The 12,884-nt window shown below is 41.5% G+C and overlaps 1 protein-coding gene across 6 annotated transcripts in view; it reads right to left on the reverse strand.

Moving 5' to 3' along the window:
- The window catches only part of LOC121571171 (serine/threonine-protein phosphatase 2B catalytic subunit alpha isoform), a 147,844-nt gene that overhangs the window by 78,870 nt on the left and 56,090 nt on the right, over window positions 1-12,884 (reverse strand). For all 6 annotated transcript variants that reach the window (XM_041882512.2, XM_041882511.2, XM_041882510.2 and 3 more), the window contains exon 2: window positions 7,162-7,362. In XM_041882512.2, the coding sequence (XP_041738446.1) occupies window positions 7,162-7,362 (201 nt within the window). The remainder of the gene's footprint in view (window positions 1-7,161; window positions 7,363-12,884) is intronic.

Here is a 12,884-nt window from a genome sequence, read left to right on the forward strand (position 1 = left end):
GAAGTTAGGAACCAATATACACAAGCAGTTAGGAAAGCAAAAGGCTAACTTTTTCAAACAGAAATTTGCTTCCTGTAGCACTAACTCCAAAAAGTTTTGGGACACTGTAAAGTCCATGGAAAATAAGAGCACTTCCTCCCAGCTGCCCACTGCACTGAGGCTAGGAAACACTATCACCACCGATAAATCTACAATAATCGAGAATTTCAACAAGCATTTTGCTACGGCTGGCCATGCTTTCCACCTGGCTACCACTACCCTGTCCACCAGCTCTGCACCCTCCGCTGCAACTTGCCCATGCCCCCCCCGCTTCTCCTTCACACAAATCCAGACAGCTGATGTTCTGAAAGAGCTGCAAAATCTGGACCCCTACAAATCTTCTGGGCTAGACAATCTGGACCCTTTCTTTCTAAAACTAGCTGCAAATTGTCGCAACCCCCTATTACTAGCCTGTTCAACCTCTCTTTCGTAACGTCTGAGATCCCCAGAGATTGGAAAGCTGCCGCGGTCATCCCCCTCTTCAAAGGGGGTGACACTCTAGATCCAAACTGTTACAGACCCATATCCATCCTGCCCTGCCTTTCAAAAGTTTTTGAAAGCCAAGTCAACAAACAGATCACCGACCATTTCGAATCCCACCGTACCTTCTCCGCTATGCAATCCGGTTTCCGAGCTGGTCATGGGTGCACTTCAGCCACGCTCAAGGTCCTAAACAATATTATAACCGCGATCGATAATAGACAGAACTGTGCAGCCGTTTTCATTGACCTGGCCAAGGCTTTCGACTCTGTTAACCACCGCATTCTTATTGGCAAACTAAATAGCCTTGGTTTCTCAAATGACTGCCTCGCCTGGTTCACCAACTACTTCTCAGATAGAGTTCAATGTGTCAAATCGGAGGGCCTGTTGTCTGGACCTATGGCAGTCTCTATGGGGGTGCCACAGGGTTCAATTCTTGGGCCGACTCTTTTCTCTGTGTATATCAATGATGTCGCTCTTGCTGCTGGTGACTCTCAGATCCACCTCTACGCAGACGACACCATTTTGTATACATCTGGCCCTTCATTGGACACTGTGTTAACAAACCTCCAAACGAGCTTCAATGCCATACAACACTCCTTCAGTAGCCTCCAACTGCTCTTGAACACTAGTAAAACTAAATGCATGCTCTTCAACCGAACGCTGCTTGCACCCGCCCACCCGACTAGAATCACTACTCTCGACGGGTCTGACCTAGAGTATGTGGACAACTACAAATATCTAGGTGTCTGGTTAGACTGTAAACTCTCCTTCCAGACTCACATTAAGAATCTCCAATCCAAAGTTAAATCTAGAATCGGTTTCCTATTTCGCAACAAAGCCTCCTTCACTCATGCTGCCAAACATGCCCTCGTAAAACTGACTATCCTACCGATCCTTGACTTCGGCGATGTCATTTATAAAATAGCCTCCAACACTCTACTCAGCAAATTGGATGTAGTCTATCACAGTGCCATCCGTTTTGTCTCCAAAGCCCCATATAATACCCACCACTGTGACCTGTACGCTCTTGTTGGCTGGTCCTCACTACATATTCGTCGCCAAACCCACTGGCTCCAGGCCATCTATAAATCACTGCTAGGCAAATCCCCGCCTTATCTTAGCTCATTGGTCACCATAGCAACACCCACCCGTAGTCTGCGCTCCAGCAGGTATATCTCACTAGTCATCCCCAAAGCCAACACCTCCTTTGGCCGCAATTCCTTCCAGTTCTCTGCTGCCAATGACTGGAACAAATTGCAAAAATCTCTGAAGCTGGAGACACTTATCTCCCTCACTAACTTTAAGCATCAGTTGTCAGAGCACCTTACCGATCACTGCACCTGTACACAGTCCATCTGAAATTAGCCCGCCCAACTACCTCATCCCTATATTGTTATTCATTTTGCTCATTTGTACCCCAGTATCTCTATTTGCACATCATCTCTTGCACATCTATCATTCCAGTGTTAATACTAATTGTAATTATTTTGCACTATAGCCTATTTATTGCCTTACCTCCATAACTTGCTACATTTGCACACACTGTATATATATTTATTTCTGTTGTATTTTTGACTTTGTTTTGTTTTACCCTATATGTAACTCTGTGTTGTTGTTTTTATCGCACTGCTTTGCTTTATCTTGGCCAGGTCGCAGTTGTAAATGAGAACTTGTTCTCAACTGGTTTACCTGGTTAAATAAAGGTGAAATAAAATAAAAAAATAAAAAGCTGTTCTTGCCAGAATATGGGCTTGGTTTTTTACCAAATAGGGCTATCTTCTGTATACCCCCCCTACCTTGTTACAACACAACTGATTGTCTCAAACGCATTAAGAAGGAAATACATTCCACAAATTAGGCACACCTGTTAATTGAAATGCATTCCAGGTGACTACCTCATGAAGCTGGTTGAGAGAATGCCAAGAGTGTGCAAAGCTGTCATCAATGCAAAGGGTGGCTATTTGAAGAATCTCAAATATAAAATATATTTTGATTTGTTTAACACTTTTTTGGTTACTACATGATTCCATATGTGTTATTTCACTGGTTATGGATCACCGGTGCAATGCAATGCAGCATTGCTGTATGGTGCACTCAAAATGTATTGTAGTTGAGTAGCCAACCTAGGCTACTGCTCAAATGCTGTTTCTGTTTTACATGGTGTTTTGTTGCAGGTTTTGTTTTTTGGTTATTAATTGTCAAGCTTTAAAAACCGAAGCCAGACTGCAACATTTTAGTAGCCTAGCTAGGACTGTGGCATGTGTCTGTACTCTTTCTCTCCGCTGTAAACGGGACACATGAAAGAAGCGCAATTGAATTGAATTAAACGATGTGAGCGCATCTGGCTGTACTTCATTAAAGTAGCTGACTCAACTGTTGACTCATTTATACTCGCTTGTGTGTCCTATTCAGCCCACGGGCCTTGTGTTTGACACATGTGCGCTAGCCCATTAGCCACGTTATGATTGACTTGTGATCATTGCCCTTGCTAGTTTGATTGTACTGACATTCCCAGCCTTAGTTATAGTCATCTGTTTTTGTTCAAAATATTGAGTAATTGAAACTGAAACGGGGCATCCCGAATGGGTTGTGGCAGCAAACAATGTACCAGGTCAGCTGTGATTTACAACCTAACAGCAATATTTTTGGACTACCAAGAAATGTTTTGGTGGATTATATTAAATAATGCATTGAACTGCATCCATCTATTCTGCCAACAATGCCTTACTGTACGTCATGGAATTTTGAGTCAAATATAACCTATTTTCAAAACCTCTTATTAAGTTGGTTTTGAAGTATAAACTGGGAATTTTAAATTTTTGACTCATATTATGATTGTTTGTTCGTTTCATATCCACAAAGTAGTTCAAACACTGTTGGTTCCACTTTAATGAGATGTACACTAAAACAGACACCATTTTGTTATAACACAACACCTAACACATAGCAACCACTGCCCTTCGCTCCCTTATTATCTAATAAGTGAAAATCTCGCATGGCGCTATGATTTGCGATCGTGGCAGAGACAGTGGAGACATCATTTACAACACATTGTGCAACACTCAGCCACAAATAGAGGGACAGCAGCACAGCATCTACAGATGTAGGATCTTAATTTTAGGCAGTTTGCTACAGCAGGAAAATAATCCTACAGCAACAGGAAATGTGAATTATTATGTGGATTATAATGAATGGAATTTTTTTATAGGGGTTGAAACATTTTTCATGAAGGAAAATCAAGTCTGACAATTTTAACTGGAAATTACAAACTTTAGAAACCTTTTTAAACCTCCAATACACTACATGTTTGCACTTCCTGCTGTGCAGGAAAATTCTCAGCAACAAAACAGTGATCAAATTAAAATCCTACATCTGTAGGCACCCTGCCATCTTCCATCATCACCTTAAGCCCATTGGTTGATTCGCATAATATCATAGGTTTGTCATATGCAAGAACATGAGTTTGAGTCAAAATAAATAAATGTAATTTGTCACATGCGCCAAATACAACAGTTGTAGACTTTACCGTGAAATGCTTACTTACGAGCCCTTTCCCAACAATGCACAGTTAAAAAGTAAGAAAATTAGCTAAATGAAATATAAAATAGTAACAAGTACCGAGTCAATGTGCAGGGGTACGAGGTAGTTGAGGTAATATGTACAGGTAGGTAGGGGTAAAAGTGACTAGACAATCAGGATAGATAATAATCAGAGTAGCAGCAGCATATGTGAAGAGTGAAAGTGTGTCTATGTGTGAGTGTGTGTGTGTGTATATGTGTTGGAGAGTCAGTGTAGTATGTGTGAGTGTGTGGGTAGAGTCCAGTGAGTGTGCATAGAGCCGGTGCAAGAGAGTCGGTGCATAAAAAGGAGGTCAATGCAAATAGTCAGGGTAGCCATTTGATTAACTGTTCAGCAGTCTTATGGTTGGGGGTAGAAGCTGTTCAGGAGTCTTTTGGTACCAGACTTGGCGGTTCGGTACCGATTGCCGTGTGGTAGCAGAGGGAACAGTCTATGACTTGGGTGGCTGGAGTCTTTGGCCAGAATGGCAGGGAGCTCAGCCCCAGTGATATACTGGGCCGTACGCACTATCCTCCATAGCGCATTGCGATTGGATGCCAAGTAGTTTCCATACTAAGCGGTAATGCAGCCAGTCAAGATGCTCTCAATGGTGCAGCTGTAGAACTTTTTGAGGATCTGGGAGCCCATGCCAAATCTTTTCAAAGCCTCCTGAGGGGGAAGAGGCGTTGTCGTGCCCTCTTCACGACTGTGTTGGTGTGTTTGGACCATGATAGGTCCTTAGTGATGTGAACACTGAGGAACTTGAAGCTCTCGACCCGCTCCACTACAGCCCTGTCGATGTGAATGTCCCATAATATCATGGGTTTTAGTGTCATCCAAGCAACCAGAATTTATTCTGTGAAAGTTCCAAGAACATTTGTTAGGTTGCAGCAAATGTTCTCATAACACAAAACTGTCCAGTTGTGCTGATGATTATACAATGTTTAAAACATTTGCCTGATGTTGCAAGAACGTTCTCAGAACGTTGCTCTCACATTCTGTTGCGGCAGTATGGTCTAAAAACATGTGGTATTACATTACCTGGAAACCTAATGTAAACGTTTGGGGAATGTTCTGTGGTGGTTGTTACAGATGTTGTGCACAATATTTTAGTGAATGTCTTTGGAATGTTATTATCCTAATGTTATATAAAAACCCTAGCTTATGTTCTGGGAATGTGCCGGTTTGCTGGGAGGGCGTGTACCAGCCCGTCAGCCGTATCCAAAGCTAATGCCTAGGCTTTAGCTCAATGGGCTAACACATCTTTGCTGGGCACAGGAGTCCCAGATTCAAACCCAGTCAGTCACATTTGCATTAGCCAGGGTCAAACGGCAGAATAATGACTTGGCTTCTGGTGTGGACACTAGAGAGATAGAGAATATCTGATGATGTGTTTCCTTGAAGGCTGCACAATAGTAGCCTTGTAAGTACCAGACTGATTACCGCTGAATCCGTGTAGCGAAACAGAATGTAAGCTCGCGAGACTTCCAGATGGTTGTACGAGGTTAGCACAATAGAGTCTAAAACAAAACATATAAAGGAGATGGATGAGGCCATTTATCTTTGGATTCTTCCTGGAAGTGCTCTATTGCCATTAGTTCATAGGACTGGCCCTCTGCCTCTTATTAAACCAACATCAAAGAAGCACATTAGGAAGTCTAATTGGGGTATGACTGAGAAACATGACTGAAGGGAGAGAAAGAGAACAGTAGGTTTGCATCTATACATATGGACCAGCACATCTCCTCACCAGTTCTTATCAAAGTGTCAGAAATCACCCCAAAATGACTGTTCATATTAAAATGACTAATGATTCAACAAAACTAACCAACTTAAAAATCAAGGTTTTGTGTATCTCCTAACAAATGTTTAGGAATCATATTGAAGGTTTCAATACATTTCAATGGCTCACACAATATGCTTTATGAAACCCCAGTTTCAAGAGGTCCAAAATGTTGATCGTGTGTGTCAGAGTAATTTACCTTTTCAAGTCTGTTTGTACCAGAATGGCATTTGAACACATAGTGCCGCCTTGGTTGGTCAGACCGTGTGAACGAGTTTAATTGACTCTTGGCCCTGTGCTTGTTTTAGCGTTCTGATGTTTGGCAGCAGAGCCCACGTACGTCCCTGAAAGCCTGGCGGTATCTCACATACTCAGGGGAAGTGGGAGAAGGTAGAAGGTTGGGTGAGGGCTCCCCAGAGAGAGGGAGGGAGGGCTAACATCCAATCAAACCCGCATTACAGGTTTTAGGCTACACAGTTATTTTTCCCATGATACTGTAACATCACAGTATGACTTTGGGTACTGTCAAATTCAGCGACCACACAACCCAGTATCACAGATTATTGTGAAATAGACACAAATTACTTATTGCAGGCACACGAAAAAGTAATTGTATACAGTGCATTTCAATCACAGATCAAGAATGAGGTTACTTAAGACAGAAACAATAGGAGGGAGGTTGGTTGGGGAGGATAGGTGGGCATATAACGCGAAGGTCTAGCAACCCAAACGTTGCGTGTTCGAATCTCATTTTAGCAACTTTGCAACTACTTATTACTTTTTAACTACTTAGCTAGCATGTTAGCTAACACTAACACTAACCTTAACCCTTTAAATACTTAGCTAGCATGTTACCTAACCTTAACCCCTAACCCTAACCTTAACGCCCCTAACGTTAGCCACCTAGATAACCTAGCTAACGTTAGCCATAACAGATTGGAATTCGTACTGCGATTTGATGGTCCCGTGTAGCTCAGTTGGTAGAGCATGGCGCTTGCAACGCCAGGGTTGTGGGTTCGATTCCCACGGGGGGCCAGTATGAAAAAATATATGCACTCACTAACTGTAAGTCACTCTGGATAAGAGCGTCTGCTAAATGACTCAAAAGTAAAATGTAAGAAAACTGTGTAAAGTACACAAATGCGTTATGAAGAAAATGTAATATTTTTTAGAATAAGATGTGAGCAGGCAGTAGGTGTGGGTGTGTGTGTGTGTGTGTGTGTGTGTGTGTGTGTGTGTGTGTGTGTGTGTGTGTGCGAGCGCGCGTCTATGTCCATGTGTGCGTTTTACTCACTAACCTGTCACGGGTGCCTCTATGTCCAGCAGGTTCTTCTCAGCCCTCAAGATGGCCGCTCCCTCTCCGATGAGCCTGAGGGCTACGCTCTCCTCCACGCGGCCCTCCTTGGTCAGGTGGCCTTTGAGCACGTCCACTTTGGGCTTCCCATCACTGTCAAACACCTCCTTGGCTGTGAGCCGGTGACTTGGTGGGAACGGGACAGCTGGATGAGTAAAAAAAGAGTTGGACAGTTAGTTACAACAAACCCACAGATACAAAAGCCCTTGTACAGAAAAGAGTGAGGACAAGTGCAATGGTGGACACCCTATGATCCCAAAAGGGGCCAAGAGGATTGAGTCAAATAAGTCACAGGTACAGTTGTATCACTAAATAAGGTGAAGTCCTCCTGTGTTTTAGATTAATTCTGTGTGAAAATAGAACAAAAATGCCTTTGAAATTAGTGTATTTTCATGACATTTTGTGCAAAGAAATCTCTTTTGGAAGAAAGATGTTTGTCACATATCTGGGCAGATGTCAAGGGAAACATAACACCTCTCATCACATGTAACAAAACATTTGTGCTTCAAACTAAATGTGTGAATAAATCTATTTACGATTTATTAAAATAGTAAACAAACTTTGATGTCAAGAGGAAAATAACTTAAGACAGCAAAATGCCTCCCTTCAAAAAAATTTAAAAGTGCGCTTTCAGCAATTATCAAACTGAAAACCAACTGCCGGTGTAACATACACTAATTAGGACTTTGAAATGACAAAATTAATCAACATTTGGTAGCCTCTACCTAGCAGTTATTGTATGTTGCTGCTGCCTGCTGCCTACACATAATCCTATCAAAAGCTCACTTTCCTGGATTTATGGGTAGCATCTTGATAACTTACTAATTACAGTCACCCACAACAATACAATTCATTTGAGGAAAGCAGAAACAAGGAATTCTATGAAAACACATTTTGGTGGAATTTGTAATGACATGGCCTAACAGCTGTACAGTACAAAGTAAGTACACCACCCTAATAGTTCATTGCAAATTAGCCACCAAAGATGCAGAAAATATGAAGTGGATTCACTAACTCAGCATTTTCACACCATCATAAAATAGGAAATCATGTTAACTAACATCCCAGAGAAGCATCACTTCTAACTAGAGGGTAATGTGCTGTGCCTGTAGCCATTACAGTGGAGGGGGGGGGGGATCTCACAGACGGGGCAATGATTTCCCTAAGGTGACATCATCTGTAATCACACCTCTAGCGCACCTCTATGTCACACTGTAATGAATGAAAAAATTGAAAAATGTCATTAATTATGGGGCTTAATTCTATATACCAGTTGTGCTACCTAAAACTGCACAGATCTCTTGGGCAGCGTCCAGGTTCTCAACCCTTCTCCTGAAGTGTGCACTTGAATACTTCCCAGCCAATACTTACACCAGTCCAATGCTTTAAAATCAATGCTCCCTTGTAAACAGCTTTACAAAGTTACACTTATGTCAGGATATCGCTACATTAATTTGACTACACCAACATGCTTTTTTCCCCCCAAAGTGTGAATATGCACAAAATGTAAGCAGAGCTTGCACTTAAGGGCCAATGGAAGGGTTCCAAACAGGAAAACTCTGTTACATACCTGGCAATGCTGAGTGAGCTAAATCAAGTGCTCCTAGTATTTAATTCCATGCCTATAGTAGGATGAAGTAAAGGACATTCAGTATTGTTGGATAATCCTGGCTGCAAGTGAAGCTCTCAGGTTGCTGATGTCCAGATGCTTAGCAGGCTGTTGAACAATGTGTTATGGATATGAGTGAATAGAAGAGAGTTAGCAGAGACTAAGGGGAAAGGGGATACCTAGTCAGTTGCACAACTGAATGCATTCAACCCAAATGTGTCTTCTGAATTTAACGCAACCCCTCTGAATCAGAGGGGTTGGGTTAAATCGGCACCCTGGGAGCAGTAGTTGTTGGGGGTTAACTGCCTTGCTCAAGGGCAAAACGGCAGATTTTCCCACCTTGCGATTCGATACTGCGATTTGATGTTCCAAACATATTGCTCACCATATGTCTGCTGCAGAGAGACAAGAGAGCATGAGAAACAGGTTGGCTCACTATTAACAAATAAGATTAAGGCCAAGCTATAGGAGGAGAAATACCTACGTTTTGGTGTAGGTACAGCTGACTAGCTAGCTCACGCTACCTAGCAAAAAATAAATTAAAATGTGTATATATATATATTTTCTTTTAAATCCAAATCGATACTTTAGGTCAAATATCGATATAATATTGTCCAAAAATAATATTGCGATATGTAACTGTATCGATCCCCCCCCCATCATTACTACTAGTTGGGATATCTGTGTTGTTAATGTCATTTGAGAAGGTGTAGGTTAGTTGGATTGTCAATGTTTGCAATACAAAGATGGCAAAAGTATATTAGCTGTTTTAAAGCCACAGCAATTCCAAATATCTACGCAAATATACGTTGGCTACCGTGATTAATGTTGGCCTAAACGCTTTTTATATACTTTTATGTATTTTATGTATTGCCCATTTCTAATGATCAATCATGTCCTTTCTTAATCCACTCTAATTCATCCTCAATAGTTGATTCGGAAGTTCTTCAAAATCCATTTAATTAGGGCATATTTCAATTTCGAAGACTGTCATTCGGAATGGCACAGGCTCCTTTGTTCCAGCACTTCAGAACTGTGTGAGTGCAGCAGACTGAGTTGGTCGAGCCTGCCTGCCTGGTTGCCTGCTTGTCTGCCCGCCTGGTTGCCTGCCTGGTTGCCTGCTTGCATGGTTGCCTGGTTGATTTCTCAGTATGACTCAAAATTGGGCTCCATTAGCTGATAGCTTTCATTCATTTCATCATTACTCAGCCCCCTGCCATGTCACCAGGCGATTGCTGCTCCGCCAGCTACAGTCTAGAAGGAGCGAAATTGGTCTGCATTTATGTGAAGTCTGAACATGCCCTTACACCACGACTTAAAGGAGAATTTAACTGAAAACTGATAATTTGATATTGTACATGAGGTACAGTAATTAGGTACAGTTATTCATTCATTCAGTAAAGGAACATCAAGGATCACATCTCATCTCTCCAGCAACAACCACCCCACCAAACTTGTCTTGCCCCGGCCTTTTTTAACCCTCACGCTTAAGTAAAATAGACCAACCCCAGGATTCAATATCCTGTTTACGAGCAGTCAGCTTTCAAGACAATAATCTCAGATCTCATTTACCTAACTTTAAGAGCTATGACTCTCTTTTCTCCTGATTTATATCTCCCATCACAATGCAGTGGGACTGTGGGAGTAGAAAATGGCTTTTGGCAATCAGTGAAAAAGTAGGTGCTTAAATTGGTAAAAAGCTCAATAACAGTTTCAACTCAGGAAACCAACAGGCACGCTTAAGAGACATTTCCACCATTAGATAGAAACGCTATCCATCTCCCGCTTGCATAGCAAATTAATACTATGTATTATTCAAACGACACCCCCTCATGTATTTTGAATGCATTATCTATCTCCCCCTCATGCATTATTTGAGGCACTCCAGGGAACAGTAACTAATTCCTTTCCACAGATTAAAAGTATCATTCAAAAGGCTGATTACAGGAAACCATGTTGGTTACACTGCGGGTCGGCACTTTTCACATTGTGTAACAGTCACTTCAGCTCTAAGGTAGGAGTATAATGACGTTGCAGAATAATGATTAATCAGAAGACAGGATGGAAGACTGGTGGATCACTGGTGGATAAATTGTGATATATGACCAAGCATGACACTTGGGGTGCATCTCAATAGTCTGAAGTCATGCAAAGGATACCAGACAGATTTCAGCACATTGAAACTGCAATGCATTATTATATGGCAGCACACAAGCGTAATTGACCAATTAAGAAATCACTGCTGCAAGAATCTTGTCTAGAGCTCTATAATGACATTAGTCAGACGACATTACCTCTCTGCTACTTTCACTACAGCACATTACCTCTCTGCTACTTCCACTGCAGTACATCTTTGCTACTTTCACTGCAGTACCTCTCTTCTACTTTCACTACATTACCTCTAGGATACTTTCACTACATTGCCTCTCTGCTACTTTCACTACCTTAACGAACTAAAGTACTGCTCTCCAACTGGCTACTAAAGCGACAATCAGCAGTAGAAACAATAACAAAGTGTTGGCTGGAGAAATGAAACCACTCTCAAATTCATAGACAGAGCTATGGATGCAAGGACTGACCGTCCATGATATCAACATTATAGTTTTAACCATGTTTTGAGGCTATATAGTGTTTGTTTACATTTACTTTGTTTACAAACATTGGAGTAAAACACGTTTATATTTTGGGATCTGATGGGGTACAGCAGTTGAACTTAGCTCATGAGGCATTTATAAGTTATATACAGTACTTCAAAAATCAATGGGTACATATTAGGCTTGGCTGTATTCCGTATATACCGGGTTATTTGGAAAAAGCCACGGGATGGTTTTTACAATACCGTCAATACCGTTGAAACAATTTATTTGCATTTTTTAAATACATTTGAATATTTGTAGCTACTTTTTAAGTAAATACCTGCAGTCAACTTGTGCAATACGTTAAGAGATAAAGAACAATGCATTCTTCATTTCACCTGTCACATTATTATGAAGCTTACATTAGTAGGGATGTAGCTCAGTTGGTAGAGCATGGCGTTTGCAACGGCAGGGTTGTGGGTTCGATTCCCACGGGGGGCCAGTATGAAAAAAATATAATGTATGCACTCACTAACTGTAAGTCGCTCTGGATAAGAGCGTCTGCTAAATGACAAAACAATTTAAATGTAAAATAGTCCCCAGTCACGCTTCACATGGTGTTTGTTTACAAGCACACAATGACAAGAGACCGGGAGCCTTGTGAGTCACTCACTGTTGTGCAGTATGCGCCAGGTGATCTAATTATAGTATGGAATTCACAACTACATGTTTGCGAGCTAGATATCTTATAACTATTAAGTTAACTTTCTAAAATGTGCTAAATGCTCTGCAGTTGTGCATTTGGTTTGCTAAATTAGTAGCTAGTTAACTATCTAGCTAAGTGGTTAGCTTCTTCCAAAATCAAGCATTCACTTGGTGACAGCAGAGAATCCCCTCCTGGATCAGGAGCCTTGCTGGCTAATATTTGTTTTGTGCGTGCAGCAAACTGTGAGTAGCATTTTTTTGTTACTTGTATAGTTGTTTAGTTTAGGTCAGAAACTGTCCATAATGTTCGCAATGCGCTAGTTAGCATTTAGTTAGCATTCTCTATGGGATTTGACATGTACTTGTTAGCATTGCTAACCTTTGGATTACAGCGTATCAGTGGGGTTTGAAAACACTGCCCCTTGTGTTCAGTGTCGAATATCCCGGTATGGCACAAGGTCAGTATGAAGGTATGACAATCTGGACACCGCCCAAGCCTAGTACATATAATTAATTTATACGTCCAAAAATGGATGTAGCAACTACTGATTGCCCCTTTTAGCGGTGTATGCTCCAATTACAAGATGCTGGATATATGGTTGTTTCTAGAATATCTCAACATCTCTAACTGGTCCAATAGCTTTCTTCTCCAGAACCCCTATACTATATAAATTGATGCATATGTAGCCATAGAATTACATAGAGAATGTGAATTAAAGGATCTCTATGCATGTAGCCTCCATGATTCAGTAAATATGGCCCAAGTGCACCACGTTT

The sequence above is a fragment of the Coregonus clupeaformis genome, chromosome 8 (genome assembly GCF_020615455.1).
Source record: "Coregonus clupeaformis isolate EN_2021a chromosome 8, ASM2061545v1, whole genome shotgun sequence".
Classification (NCBI taxonomy): Eukaryota; Metazoa; Chordata; class Actinopteri; order Salmoniformes; family Salmonidae; genus Coregonus; species Coregonus clupeaformis.